This window comes from Candoia aspera, chromosome 6 (genome assembly GCF_035149785.1).
Source record: "Candoia aspera isolate rCanAsp1 chromosome 6, rCanAsp1.hap2, whole genome shotgun sequence".
Classification (NCBI taxonomy): domain Eukaryota; kingdom Metazoa; phylum Chordata; class Lepidosauria; order Squamata; family Boidae; genus Candoia; species Candoia aspera.
This window is the reverse complement of record NC_086158.1, coordinates 38,151,877-38,167,823: the sequence shown is the minus strand read 5'-3', so window position 1 is coordinate 38,167,823 and position 15,947 is coordinate 38,151,877. Positions and strand designations below refer to the sequence as shown.

Sequence of the window (15,947 nt, the reverse complement as noted above, 5' to 3'; positions counted from 1 at the left end):
GATCCAGAATGGGAAGGTTGCTCTAAACCTTAACACTTGCTAACAACTTCCACCAACATAACTTTGGTACTAGAAGGTGCCTTCTATAATTTTAATCCTGTTTGAGAGTTTTGTTTTTTGTTTTTTTTCTGTCAGCTAATGATTTTATGAACTGAGTAATATTTCATAGAGTCATCACATGCCAAAACTGAAAGTGACTGATTAGATCATGTATGCCACCCTGGCTTAACTCAGCAACACCCTGGTCAAAATGTGGGCACTAGCAATTATTTGGATCTCACTAGAGTTATTGTATGATATGAATATATTTGGATCTCAAACAGGGCCAGCAGGAACATAAAGGTTGATGAACTGGTCCTTTTCTGCTACCAAATAACCAGGTTCCTATACTCTACTTCTAAAACTACATCAGTCCAAGCAGCGGATCCAAAAGTTTTGACAAACACTAAAAATATCAATAGGCTGAATTAATATCCTTTTCTGTGGGTCAGAAGAGGAGAGATAAAAATACCCACATATTTGCCTGGTATAACGCATGGATAGTGTGTTATTCCTCTCCCATGGCATGGAATCATCTAACCAACAGAGCTGAGACAAGCAACTTAGTCATACAGTAAAAACTGCTAATTGGAACATTTGTCTCTTTTTATGGGAAATGAACCCCTTGGCAAAAGAGAAAAGGAAGATACTAGAAACTAGAGCCAAGATGTTCTATGGAAGTTGGGAAATGTAAACAGCAATAGACTGCTTAGAGTCTTACTGCTGCTACAGTTTTATAAGATGCAAACTGAACTTTACGGTAAAGAGTACAGCAGCAACATGCAATCTATATTCCTTGAGTGACATACCAAGGACTGTACTCCAGAACAAGACCAGGGCCAGGATAAACAAGTGAGCAGTATCTGGATTAAAACTACATTTTATATAAATTAATATTACTTTAAAAGTAATGAATTCTAGGTTAATTCAATTAATATGATTATTCCTCATATATGTAATATTTCCTTTTAATCACATTTTAAAAAATCAGTTTAACAGCAAATTTTAGTGAGACTATGGGGACTGTAACCCAAAGCTTGAGGTGGGAGTTGCGTGTGCCTTTAGTGTTGCAACTAGTGCATCACTGGTGTATAGCACAAATAGGGAACCAGGTACCCTTTAGATCTGTTGGACAACTTTTGAGAGACCCCAGCCAGCACAATTAGCAATGAAGAATTTTGGGAGATGTAGATGAGTCTGTGTGAACTTCAGGGAAAACTTCTTATAGTAAGACAAATTTGACATTAGAACCAATTACTCAGATAAGTGTTGGGCTCCCCTTCACTGGATATGTTTAGGCAAAGCCTGTATATCTATCTGTTTGGGATATTTTAATATGATTCCTGCACTGAGCTCAGGTTGCACTTAGTATCAAGTATCACATTCAGCCCACAGCTAAATGGCCCCTTCCAGTCCTATGATTCTATCCTTGGTAGTTTTATTAGCTTCAGCAAAGGATCGTTACCTTGTCGTGGTGCTGGAGCTCGAGCACCTCAGTGACGCCATGAGCTAAACTGTGAAAGGCCACCCAAGACCGGAAGGTCATGACAGAGAGGTCAGACTAAATGCAATCCCTGGGGAGGGTAATGGCAACCCACCCCAGTATTCTTGCCGTGAAAACTAAATGGATCAGTACAACCAGAGATATGTCAGTATACCATTGGAAGATGAGACCCCCAGGTCGGAAGATGGTCAAAATGCTACTGGGAAGGAACAGAGGATGAGTTCAACTAGCCCCAGATGTGATGACGCAGTTAGCTCAAAGCTGAAAGGACAGCTAGCGGCCGACGGTGCTGGTGGTGAATGGCGAATCCGATGTTCTAAGGATGAACACACCATTGGAACCTGGAATGTAAGATCTATGAGCCAGGGCAAATTGGATGTGGTTATTTATGAGATGTCAAGATAAGACAGACATTTTGGGTGTCAGTGAACTGAAATGGACTGGAATGGGCCACTTCACATCAAATGACCACCAGATCTACTACTGTGAACAAGAGGACCACAGAAGAAAAGGACTAGCCTTCATAATTAATAGTAAAATGGCTAAGGCAGTGCTTGGATACAATCCAAAAAACGATAGAATGATCTCAATTCAAATTCAGGGCAAACCATCTAACATCACAGTGATCCAAATATATGCCCCAACCACAGATGCTGAAGAAGTTGAAGTAGATCAGTTCTGTGAGGATCTGCAGCATCTACTGGACAATACGCCTAAAAGAGACATTATTTTCATCACAGGAGACTGGAATGCTAAGGTGGGCAGTCAAATGACACCTGGAATTACAGGTAAGATTGGCCTGGGAGAACAAAATGAAGCAGGACATAGGTTGATAGAATTCTGCCAAGACAACTCACTCTGCATAACAAACACTCTCTTCCAACAACCTAAGAGATGGCTTTATACATGGACTTCACCAGATGGACAACACCAAAATCAGATTGACTACATCCTTTGCAGCTAAAGGTGGCGGACATCTATACAGTCAGTAAAAACAAGACCTGGAGCTGACTGTAGTTCAGATCACGAATTTCTTCTTGCACAATTTAGGATCAGACTAAAGAGATTAGGGAAGACCCACAGATCAGCTAGATATGAGCTCACTAATATCCCTAAGGAATACGCAGTGGAGGTGAAGATAGATTTAAGGGACTGAACTTAGTAGATAGGGTCCTGGAAGAACTCTGGACAGAAGTTCGCAGCATTGTTCAGGAGGCGGCAACAAAATACATCCCAAAGCAAGAGAAAACCAAGAAGGCAAAATGGCTGTCTGCTGAGACACTAGAAGTAGCCCAAGAAAGGAGGAAAGCAAAAGGCAACAGCAATAGGGAGAGATATGCCCAATTAAATGCAAAATTCCAGAGGTTAGCCAGGAGATAAGGAATTATTTTTAAACAAGCAATGCACGGAAGTGGAAGAAGACAATAGAATAGTAAGGACAAGAGACCTCTTCCAGAAAATTAGAAACAACGGAGGTAAATTCCAGGCAAAAATGGGTATGATCAAAAACAAAGATGGCAAGGATCTAACAGAAGAAAAAGAGATAAAAAAAAGGTAGCAACAATATATGGAAGATCATTATAGGAAGGATAATAATGTTGGAGATAGCTTCGACGGAGTTAGAGCCAGACATTCTGAAGAGTGAGGTTGAGTGGGCCTTAAGAAGCATTGCTAATAACAAGGCAGCAGGAGATGATGGTATCCCAGCTGAACTGTTCAAAATCTTGCAAGATGATGCTGTCAAGGTGATGCATGCCATATGCCAGCAAATTTGGAGAACACAAGAATGGCCATCAGACTGGAAAAAATCAACTTATATCCCCATACCAAAAAAGGGAAACACTAAAGAATGTTCAAACTGTTGAACAGTGGCACTTATTTCACATGCCAGTAAGGTAACGCTCAAGATCCTGCAAGGTAGACTTCAGCAATCCATGGAGTGAGAATTGCCAGATGTACAAGCTGGGTTTAGAAAAGGCAGAGGAACTAGGGACCAAATTGCCAATATCCACCAGATAATGGAAAAAGCCAGGGAGTTTCAGAAAAACATCTATTTCTGTTTTATTGACTATTCTAAAGCCTTTGACTGTGTGGACCATAACAAATTGTGGCAAGCTCTTAGTGGTATGGGGATACCAAGTCATCTTGTCTGACTCCTGAGGAATCTGTATAACGACCAAGTGGCAACAGTAAGAACAGACCACAGAACAATGGACTGGTTTAAGATTGGGAAAGGAGTACAGCAGGGTTGTATACTCTCACCCTACCTATTCAACTTGTACACAGAACACATCATGCGACATGCTGGGCTTGAGGAATCCAAGGCTGGGGTCAAAATCACTGGAAGAAACATTAACAATCTCAGATATGCAGATGATACCACTTTGATGGCTGAAAGCGAAGAGGAACTGAGGATCCTTATGATGAAGGTGAAAGAAGAAAGTGCAAAAACTGGCTTGCAGCTAAACCTCAGAAAAACCAAGATTATGGCAACCAGCTTGATTGATAACTGGCAAATAGAGGGAGAAAACGTAGAGGCAGTGAAAGACTTTGTATTTCTAGGTGCAAAGATTACTGCAGATGCTGACTGCAGTCAGGAAATCAGAAGACATTTAATCCTTGAGAGAAGAGCAATGACAAATCTCAATAAAATAGTTAAGAGCAGAGACATCACACTGACAACAAAGGTCCGCATAGTTAAAGCAATGGTATTCCCAGTAGTAACATATGGCTGCGAGAGCTGGACCATAAGGAAGGCTGAGAGAAGGAAGATAGATGCTTTTGAACTGTGGTGTTGGAGGAAAATTCTGAGAGTGCCTTGGACTGCAAGAAGATCAAACCAGTCCATACTCCAGGAAATAAAGCCAGACTGCTCATTTGAGGGAAGGGAATGATATTAAAGGCAAAACTGAAATACTTTGGCCACATAATGAGAAGACAGGACACCCTGGAGAAGATGCTGATGCTAGGGAGAGTGGAGGGCAAAAGGAAGAGGGGCCGACCAAGGGCAAGATGGATGGATGATATTCTAGAGGTGACAGACTCGTCCCTGGGGGAGCTGGGGTTGTTGATGACTGACAGGAAGCTCTGGCGTGGGCTGGTCCATGAAGTCATGAAGAGTCGGAAGCAACTGAACAAATAAACCACAACAAAAATTTTATTAGGGAGAAGAGAGGTACTGCGAATATAGTTGTAGGTTGTTGCTTTTTTTCAGATTATCATTTGGTTCCTCTGAAAGTGTACTGCAGTGTAACACAATTCAAACATACAATACACCACACGTTGTAGTATTGTAAAAGGTTAAGTTCCTTTAAACTGAGTGCAACTCCTGGTGACTTCTTGAACACATTCACGCAGTATTCTTGGTAACAGTATGGAAACTGTTACTGCCTTCTTCCAAGATGCTTTGGCCTTCCCAGTCTAGCCTACAGCCCAGGATTCCTTAGAACTCTCCCATCCAAGTACTAACCAGGTGTGATCCTCCTTAACTTCTGAGTCCAGACAAGATTAACTTGTGCTGCTACCTACTGACTCTATAACATAAACAATAAAAATGAATAATACTGGATATGCATAAATAATTTATCCAATAAATGTTCAAAACAGAATTCAAGGTGGTTCTGTCCTAACAGCCAGGAACCACGCTGAGACAAGGAATAGGTCTCTAGTGTTTTATTACTGCTACATAACAGAAAATCCTAACAAACTGAAGAAGCATGGGAAAAACCCAGACCTATAAACCCCAAAGGCTAAGGCGGGCCTGATCTGTGTCTCTTTGAGTGGATACCTAATTTCTCAGTACTACGCATGCGCTTTACAGCCTGGATGGGAGCCCCCTGCTCGCCATCCTTACTCATGACAGGTTCCTGCCAAACATCCCACAGCTCAGCAAAGGAAGTATGGCAGCTGATGAACAGGTGAAGGCACTTCATTCCTCCCAGCCTCTGCTCTTCACAACTGCCTCACAGAAACCAGTCCAGCAAGCAGCTGCACTTTCCATCATCTTGGCAGAAGAGTCTGCCCTGCAGTGACTTGTAACATCTGGCCAGAAGGACTGAATTTCCATGGGGAGTTCTGTGTGTGCTTCTGTTGAACTCGAAGTGGCCAACCTATTTTCCTCTGAAAAGAAAGAGATTTTTTCCCCTTCCTTCTTTAATTCTAGTTCCTCATGGAAGAAAACTGGTGGCCTGACACTAGTGATAAAGGGGATTTTGGTGGGTTCTTAGTGGTTTGACTTGGATTGCTTGTTGGGAAGGATAGGATTGCAATTTATGTTGCTGGTTTTGTCCTTGGTTTGTCAAATGAACCTGTTATATTTCTTCCTCCTTGTACTGCGGTTACTACCACCCCACCGCAAATAGCTGCTGGGGACTACATGGACCCACCTTGGGGCTGATCATCTTCCAAAGTCCATTATAGGGCACCCTCCCCTGATCTTGTGTAGTATTAGAGAAATTGCCTTTTCAGCAATGATGCTCTAATTGTGGTATAGCTTCCAAAAAAATCTTACCTGGCACCAGAATTGTGGTCTTCTTATCGCTTTTTCCTCTTCCAGGCTCTTTATGAGCTTTTAAATGTAGTTTTAAGATTGCTGGAAGACCCATTAAGATCATCAGGGTGTAATTTACATCTGTGGTATTGATTTGTTGTGGGTGGTTTTATTTATCAATATAGTTGTAGTGTGCTGGGGATTTTAAATCATTTAATGCTTAAGTTATAGTGTTTTATTATTTTAAATTTTGTGATCTTGACAGAGGAAGATTGAGTAGGTGGAATATAATTATTTAACATAAATAAAGGATGAACAAGGCTGGAACAAAAAGAGAGAGAGAAGAGTGGCCAAAAATAAGTTAACTAGACAAGGAAGAGAGCAAGTGAATCAACTGTGAGTGGACTGGGTAAGTCTTGCTTTGTCCAAGGCTCGGTTGGACAACTGGATTGGTTGATGGGAAAGTAGAAGAACAGTGGAAGAAGGCATGGAGGAGATTATTTTGTTCCCTGGGTGGGAGACAGACAACAGAGGAAGAGTGTCATCTGGAGTGAAAAAAGAGAGAAGATAACCACCTTGCTACACAAGGACTCAGGGATCTCATCTCTGGGCATATATTGGCACCTTCCTGGGGGACTTCAACTTCTGGTCTTTGGGGTGGGGTTCAAGTGCAGTTCAGGAATTCATGACTACCATGACAAATCATTTCCATGGGTATTGGAAGGAAACCTTGTCTGAAATGCTCAAGGAATAACAACTGGCTATGATGGAAAAGAAGGCTGTGCTAGGCACTTACAGACTTTTGCTTATCTATTGAAAAACCCTAATAAACTTAACAACAACAACCCTAATAGAAAATCTGAAGACATGAGTTAAATTTGCATAGATGAGTCTAAAGAACAGAAAATGAAGGATTGGGTATTAAAGAGTATTTGTAATGTAGTGTTGAATATCGTTGTATTGTCTTGTTAATCTATTTGCTTTTTTGACAATGTTTCATAAATAATGGCTTTCTACATATTGAAATTGTACAAAAAGGAGGAGAGAGATTACTACTCAGCCAAATTGCAAACCATAGGCTCCAGGGGTACAAAGGGTTACAAAATAAATCAGTCAGGTTGGTCTGAGATCTATGGGCATTGCTCTATGGCAGGCTGATATTAAACCTTTATACCTCCCATACATAGCAAACATTTATTAAAACTATTGTTCCAATTCCATACCAACTTACTTTCATCTAGAGTAATTAGCTGTCTAGGACTATCAAACCAGAATACTGCACATTTTATATCCTCTTTCCAAATTTCCACATAATTTTACTATATTTACATTGTCTGTCTCCTTTACATCTATCCATCTGACCCCATACTTCTTTAATAAAATATTATTATTCAAAACATCACAAGTTCCACTGAAATAAAATAGTTTCATCCTGCAGATGAAATACTAATCAATTTGGGATATTCAGTATATCAGTGTTCTGATTAAATCTAGTTGATTACTCTTGTATATGCTTTACCTATGCTATCCAAGACTTAGGTCCTGCTGCTATGGTATTATATTTTGATATTTTTCCAAATCTTTATCTTTATTTTTACAACAAAAGACTCTTGCCTACATAGGGGATTGACTCATGGATACTGAGTGCCCTCTAGTGCTACCTAAGAAGCAGCAGTCTGAGACTCTGGTCCAATCCTGGCCATAGGAAATAGTCTACATAGGTACATCACCCAAGATTCTTCAACAACATCAATCTTTCCAATCCTATACCTTCCAGATGTGTTGACAATTTATTATCTGTAGCTAGAATAGTCAGTCATCCTGACTGGCTTTTGGAAGATGTAATCCAATACATCTGGAGGGCAAAGCTAATCAAATGGTATAGGCTAAAAACAGTTAGGCTTCAGAATACTTAATAATTCACTTACAGTTATTTAATAATGAATGACAGAGGTATTGGCCTGAGGACATTATTGGGCACATCTGGCTTCCTTAACCATCCTGTTTATAATATGGAAACAACGGTCACCCACATCACAGGGCTTCTTGGAGGAAATATCACTGATCATTCTGATCCTCTGATTTAGGATAGTCCAAACTTTTTCAATCTTGTGACTTCCAGATGTGTGGAACTATAATTTCCAGAATTCCTAGGCAGCACAGGTTGAACTGTCTCTAGGCTAAAGGAGAGCTGTGATCTCTTGCAGAAACTTATTTCAGAGATAGTTATATTAATTCAAGTAGTCTGATAATGTGATTAGAGAGCAGGGACGTGCTAACTAGCTTTGCCAACTGACTTTTGCCTGTGTCTATGCTCATTATTCTCTTTGTGTTACAGAATTAATGTCTATAAATGGCTGCAGCCTGGTACAGGAAAGTTCCATGTGAGGCAGGGTTAGCCAGCATATTCCTTGTCATCACCTCATTGCGAACATTGCCTCAAATTTTAGCCAGGTAGCCGGGTAAGTCTTGAAGCACTTTAAGACAACTGCCAAACTTGTGATCTCTGGATGTGTTTGTAAAGCAACTGCCAGAATTCCTAGCCAGCAAGTGTGTTTCTGTGTTTTGTTACTCTGAAGGAACAGGGGAAAGTATATTATTAATTATTATTTGCACAATAATGTGAAATCACAGCTGCCAGTTCTTTAGCTGGTGTTGGCCTTCATTCACATCGAGTTCTTCTCAAAAACCTAGATTGTTGTAATGTATCATCATCATCATCATCATCATCATCATCATCATCATCATCATCATCATCATCACGGTTGGCTTCTCTTTGAATAAACCATATGGATCAGTCTTTTAAATGATAGGGAAGCAGAGTTACACCACTGCAAAAGTAGAACTAACATCATACAATCCCTCCATTCCTCTGTATGTGGGGGAGGGGGAGGGAACCACTGGCAGGCACTGCAGTTCCCAGAGTAGAGCAGGATGATTTCTGCTTCCCTTGCTGAGTTTGGGAGGCTGTGTTTTGCCATCTAGGCTGAAGGGAGCTCCTTCGGGGATTCAGAGAGTGGGAGCTCCAGGAAATGAGATGCTCTTGGGCAAGATCTTTTCTTCTGGAGCCAAGAACTTGCTCATTGCATTGCAAGCCACTCACAAGCTTCTCCAAGGAGGACAGAGTTTGGACCATGCATGGAACACAGCCATGCGGCTTCCAGCTATGAATTGCAACATCCTTGCCCTGGGGAGGAGCATCTGGCTTGCATTTGTTACCTCGCCCTTCTCTGTTCCAGCCTCTGTTCCTACTCTGTTTCTGCATGTACTACCTTGCAGAAAATAGCTCACTGAATCAGGTCCAATCTCTGTCTCAGAAGGATCACAGTCATCAGTGCAGCTTAAAGTTGTTTCATGAAGCAAGAAAACTAAGGGCTAGAAATAAGAGTGCCAAGAAATCAGAGCAATAAGGCAGGTCACATCCATTTCTGTCATTCTGTGCTGCTCTAAGCAGTTGGGGTGGGGTTACTGTTTACAGTCCTTTGGGGAATTTATTTGTTTTAAAGCTGGCTTTCTGTTGGTTCTCAGTCAATCTTTCCAGCTGAAATGCTTTTCAAATTTGTTCTGGTGGGGTTTCTCACCCTTGTTGTGCTGTTTGTTTGCTTTGTCTTAAGAGGCTGTGCTTTGCAAGCTTGTGAATAGATCTCTCTGGAGATACAAGAGGGCCCTGGCTGATATTGCCAATGTGTTTTTATTTAAAAGCAGAACCAAACAATCCCACATAGGGCCATTGAAAAAATGAAAAGAAAAAACCCAGGGATGCATTATGGGAAACAAAATGTGGAGCCAGGAGAATGGAGCCTAATCAAAGAATGTCTATGTCAGCATAGTGTCCCCATGCTAGATTCCCTCATGACATCACCAGTATCTACTTATCTCTTTCATGCTCCCCTATATACTTACAATTAACAAGGTTTTCCTGCACTAGCTCTTTCCTTCTGAAAACTTCCTGTAGCTGTTGGTATTTCATCCTCAGTGCTATGCCACATTAATTTCAATTAATTGGAATGACAATTAATTACATTCCAATGTATCCCAAGTACAGATTTGCTTTAAAAAAAGAAAATGAGTAACACCCTGATGACATAAGATCCATGAAGATCCATGAATCAAGTTTCTTGCATTAAAAAAGAAAACATTAAAAGCAACTGTGAAGGGCTCTGATTCAAATTAAGGCTACCGTGGTTCAGGAAAGGTGTTAAAAACAATTTGCCCATGCTGTTTAAAAACAGTTGATTGCCCTTGGTCAACTTGAGGGTCCAGTCCCCTCTTATACCCCAGCACTTTTTTTCCATCTTTCCCACACCTGAACAGATGTTTCCCTTGCACACTTCAGCCTTGTAACTTGGAGTCCTTTGGTTGTTTATGTAACTGGCACCTTGGCCCTGAGAAACAAGTCCTCAATACCATTCCCACATCTGTGTACCTCATCTATGGAGCAAGAATAAGCTGCCCTTTCCCCATGAATAGCTGCATTCCATCAGGGAATCTCTTGGGACTTTATGATAGTGCGGGGGGGGGGGGGAGTGGGCAGGGCTACAGTCCTCCCACATTTTCTTTCTCTAAGGGAGTGGCAAGATGTCCCCCCTTGACCATGGAGCTCAGTGTAGGCTAGCCACTTTTTCTCAATCGAAACTACCACAACGTTTTTGTTTTTGTGCAGCAAAATTGGAGAGATCTATGCACGCTGTTTTCATCTCCCAGACGAAAGATGGACCATAAATATAATAAATAAGTAAATATTAAAATACATTTAATACATTTAAGTATTAAATGTTATTCAAATAATATTTAATATATTTATATAGTATAAAATATATTAAAAATAGTCCTCATAGGCTGCGTATATACACAGATGGCATACAAACATGTTTTCTTTTCCTTGTTCCCCTCATTTATATTAAGGCCATGAGGAGGGGCTTCGAATAAGCTGCCATTTTTAGTCCATCTGGCTGGGCAAAGGGAAAAGAAGAGCTGACTTGATTTTCTGCAAGAACACTGCCCCCTTATGGCACTATAGATTTCCCTGGAAACTGTTGGAATATGAATGCTGTGAAATTTAATCACAGACTATAGCTTTTCACAGCAGCTATTTATTGAAGAAATGACGTTCAGGTAATACTGTGATCTTTTCTTAATATAATCCTGGATATAATAAACCTTTTATCACAGTCTTCAAAGAAACTGAGCCCTGAGTAAGTGCTGGCATCTGTAAGATTTTCTTTACTGAGAATTGGAGGGGAGACACACAATAATGTTAACTGGCACTTGACATCTCCTGCTGATTCTGTCCAATATTTTAATATTTTATATGTTTTAATTTTAAAAACTGCTTTATATGCTTTATTTTTAATGGTATGAAATGTATGCTAATATTGCACACTGCCTAAAGATCCCCTGTATGTAAATAATATAAGATGCTTTAAATAATTTAACTGCGGCTGAAAATGAGTTTACAGTGCTCTGTCTCAAAGTAGCACTTTGAAATTTATACTTTTCAACCAAAAGCAAAAGCAAAAAAAGACCTCACAAACCCCTTCACTTTTTATGGTTTCTGCTGAGTTGAATATCCAGTATCGTGAATCCAATCTCTTGATAAAATAGATTTCAGAGCTTTAGGTTTTAAGCCTGTATTGTTTTGTTATTTCTATTTACCTTGTTACCTTTCATCCCAATAACAATATTGAAAAATACTTAAGCTGCTCTACTTAGCTTCAGAAAACAACAACAAAACGCCTAAGGAACCAACAATAACATTTTAAATTTACATTCTTTCTACTTATAAAAAAAGAACTCAAGAAGCATTATCATTAGAATTCTATGCAAAAGTAACAAAGCAATCAGTGTCAACAGAATAAGCCTATCAACACAGTTAGCAGCAAGAATAAAAATCGACTTCTTCCATATACCTGGCAGAACAAAACCAGTTTCACCATTTTCACCATTTTTCTGGATGTCCCTTAAGGACCAAAGCAGGCTGGCTTTATTATGAAAGAGTTCCATAAAAGGTGACATGTATGGAAGCTCATAAACAAACCCTTCTCCCTACTAGACATGAAAGGATAAAAAGTTATCTTCTGATCTGTGTGGTCCTAGGCTTTCTTTTGGCCTCAAAGAGCTGCAAGGAATGAAATTCTGCCCTCTGTGTCAGAGAAAAAGGCCCATACTCACTTTATCCTGCTCCTGTCGCTTGAGAGCTTCAAGCTTCACCTGGTCAGTCTCTGACCTGGCATATTTCAGCGCTCGTTGTAACTCACTGAGCTTTTCCACAAGGAGATTCTTTTCTGCTTCTTTCTGGGAGACTTCCTGAAGATGGTGAGACGAAAAACCCTCATCACCTTTATCAATGTTACACTGTCCTGAATATATTTTATGACCTTTATTTATTAACAATGTTCACATTATTAACATACTTTTTAAATGGTAACATATGTGACCTCAGAAACCTAGCAGGGTCTGACTTGTTTAGGATGTAGGTGGGAAACCACCGAGAAGTACCAGAGCTGTGAGCTAGATGGGGATTTTGGAGAACATCATAGAAGGTGGCCATGGGAAATCACTGATGTGCCATTGCCAAGAATTTTACAGGGATGTGTCCATGAATTCATCAGGACACCATACTTTTTCAAGGCTACCCTAGAGTGGAATTCTCAGGGAAGTTTGTCAGGAGAAACAAAATCACATTTGATGGATGGGCAGGAAACACCACTGACTATTTTGTTTCCTTTCTCCTCTATAGAGGTACAGTAGGTATCCTGTGTGTCCTGCAGTTCTTTTTGATATCTCTTTCTGTCTACCTCAATTGCCTTTCTCTGTTGCACCCAAAGACTGCTGCTAGCAATATCTAATTTACACTTACCCAAGCCTTTGCAATATGTACTTGTTTGGTTTGGGCTAAGAAGTTACTTTGATTTGTAAACATGGTTTATGGAGCAGCTTTTTATTTGTTCAACAAATTATAACTAAGATAGAACATTAATTGGATAATATTATGTGTCCAGTTATAGTAGCAAACTGCAACGGACATCTGGCATAGAAGGTCAGTCAGTTGCAATACCTCCACGGGACAAAGATGATCTTGGAATGGCAGGTGGGGACTGGGACAGTCTACTTTCCATTTTACAAGGGTGATACTTCCTAGTAAATATTAAATAAATAAATAATTATTTGTATTCCCATTAAAACAAGGTTTGTGGTCGAATGATACAAAAACAACTCAGGGATACTGAAAGCTATTAGATCCAAAGAATGCACGGATCGGTATATTTCCAGTATATTTCCAGTTTATTTCAGTTTCTTATATGCTTACATATCAGCAAGTTCCAACCCACTTCTATTTCAGTCTGCAGATTTTTTTTAGAAGTATAAACTTAGTGTTTTAACATACTTTCCCACAAAATAAGGATATTTATTATGTATTTTATGCAAAAATAAGATTTTCATTTCTTTTTTAAAAAAATAATGTATGAAAATGAACATTGAAGGAGAACCATGTCCCAGGTTCCTTATTAGTCCAGAAAAAATGAATTGGGTTTGTTTGCTTAAAAATGTGACCTGAACAAATTCTCAGTTTTCAATGTCATATAATACAATAGAAGCAGATGCAATTCTACCACCTCCAAAAATATTTTGGTGAAAATTCCCCCCCCCCACTTCTGAATATTACCCATCACGGAGAATTTCGAGAGCCCATCAAGTCCCTGTATGTAATATCCTCAGTGGATATTATCCTGGGAGAGATTGGGGTCAAAGTTTTCACCTGTCTTCTATAATTTTTCAATCATCTCACCTTCTGTTTTTCATTTTCTAGCATAAGGAGGCTTTCATCTCTGCGCTGCTGCAAAGTGAGGATTTCCTCCATGAGCATTCTCTTCTCAGCTTCATACTTAGACACCAGTTCTTCCTTCTCTTGCTGAAGACAATTCACCATTTCATCTTTTTCCTCCATCAGTGACAGACGTAGGATCTCCTGGTATCAGTATCAGTGTATTGTCTTTATCAGGTAAAACACTACTGAATAGGAGCTGAATGTGGTTAAAGTCCTGTCTCCTGGGACTTCTTGGAGTTTCTGATCTCAAAGAGTTTCAGAGTATACAGAAAAACCAACTCTAATAAGGGCAATCTAATAAAGTCTCCAAGAAGTCAAATATAGAGGAACTTTGACTGAACTCTTTCCTCCTGATCTGGTTAGTCCTATGGCAATGTTACTGTAATGGGTAGATCTGAAAATCTGTGGCCTGGTTCTTGCTCAATTTTGGGATGAGGAGGCATCAAGCTAGGTAATGGGAGCAATTTACCTCAAAAAGGCCCCCTAGTCTTATTAGCAGTTTTATTTTTGCATTTTTACTTGAAAATTGTGCAGCTGAATTTTGCCCATTTTGCACCAAATTTAGCAATGATTTCAGTCCATTTTCCAAGATATCAAGGATGGGAATTAAACACCTTCTTAATGTCTTCTACTCCCACTCCATTCATATTTTTGAAAATTAGCACAAAGATTTGCATTGATGAAATTTATTATTTTGCAATTTCATGGTGTTTGCAGATGGAGTGCTGGGGCCCTGGGCTATTCATCCATGCATAATATGCTTGGAAATAATTTTGAATTATAATATGCAATTTATAAAGAAGTATTGTTCATGCATATATTAACACAGGTTTTTATTACATGCTTCCTTCCAAGGATCTTCTATGTGGGTTCCTTGCATTTTATCCTTATAATAACATTGTAATATAGGTTAAAGTAAGCTGACTTACAGCCACTAGCCTGAACTCAGTCAGTGAACTTCATAGCTAAACAAAGATTTGAAAGAAGATTCCTATTTCAAGGTTAAACATTACATTCTATTCTAATTCCGTATTATTTTTACTAATAGTTACTCCCTCTATTTATTTAAAAATCTTATTAAAGAATCTTGAGTGTGTCTGGACATCTGATGTATCTTCTAGTTGTGGGAGGCTGGCAACAATATGTTGGCTTGCAAGATAATCTCTAGACTGGAGCCCCTAGCTTACATAGAATAGCATGAGCACACCTTGGGTAAAACTGGACTTTGGTTGCACCTGTGACATAATGGCCAAAATGTGCCAAGACTGATATTGTATTCTTACCATAGCCGGGAATGCTGCATGTAGCATGGGAGAACTAAGATCGGTAACCCATTGTCTTTAAAAAAAAATCTTATTAAAAAGCTTTACATTAAAAGGCTTGAATAGAAGGGAATATATGTTGGACTCCACATTAATCAGGAATCCACATAATGTTGGACTCCACATAATGTGGACTCCAAGGACTCCACATTGAAAGGCTTGGTTGGCCAAACTATGAGTGGATGCAAGTCAAAATTCATGGGCTGATCTGTTAATGATCACAGCAAATGGAAGACTTGGAATGTAAGAGGAACTAAAGGTAAAGACTGGAAATTATTGGTGAAATGAAAGAAAAATGGGTATGTAAAGCTAAGAGAAAATGGACAAGGAAATAAGTACTAGAAGACAGAGTCATCTCTCTACAGAATGGAAAGTGGTTATAAAGAGGATGTGGAAGCTACTTGAACAGAATGAAAAGAATTATGTTACGAAGTGCCACAGAAGTATATGGAATTACTGTTACTGGAAATATTAAAAATAATGCTTGGTGGAAAGATGGAGTGAAAATGGCTGTGAATGAGAAGAAAACTGCATATAAGAGAATGACTGCTGCAAAAATATGAAAATGGAAGGAAGATATTTTATCATATGCGTAGAACAAAAAAGAAAGATTCAAAGAATATAGTGATAGAGAACAAGGAACTGACTGAACAAGACTGAAAGAAATAGAGAATGTGAAGTGGTTTTGGTAGAAATAAAAATTGATTTGAAAGTGGGTGAACATTTCTAAGCAAAGATCTCCAGCAGGTAAAAATGGAATTAAGA

General features: G+C 39.4%; 1 protein-coding gene across 1 annotated transcript in view; it reads right to left on the bottom strand.

The window, feature by feature from the left end:
- CROCC2 (ciliary rootlet coiled-coil, rootletin family member 2) overlaps nucleotides 1-15,947 on the bottom strand; it is a 104,811-nt gene that overhangs the window by 31,763 nt on the left and 57,101 nt on the right. Inside the window, exons 21-22 of the mRNA XM_063307787.1 lie at nucleotides 13,822-14,001; nucleotides 12,204-12,338 (exon numbers count right to left, since the gene is read on the bottom strand). Coding sequence (XP_063163857.1) covers nucleotides 12,204-12,338; nucleotides 13,822-14,001 — 315 coding nt within the window. The remainder of the gene's footprint in view (nucleotides 1-12,203; nucleotides 12,339-13,821; nucleotides 14,002-15,947) is intronic.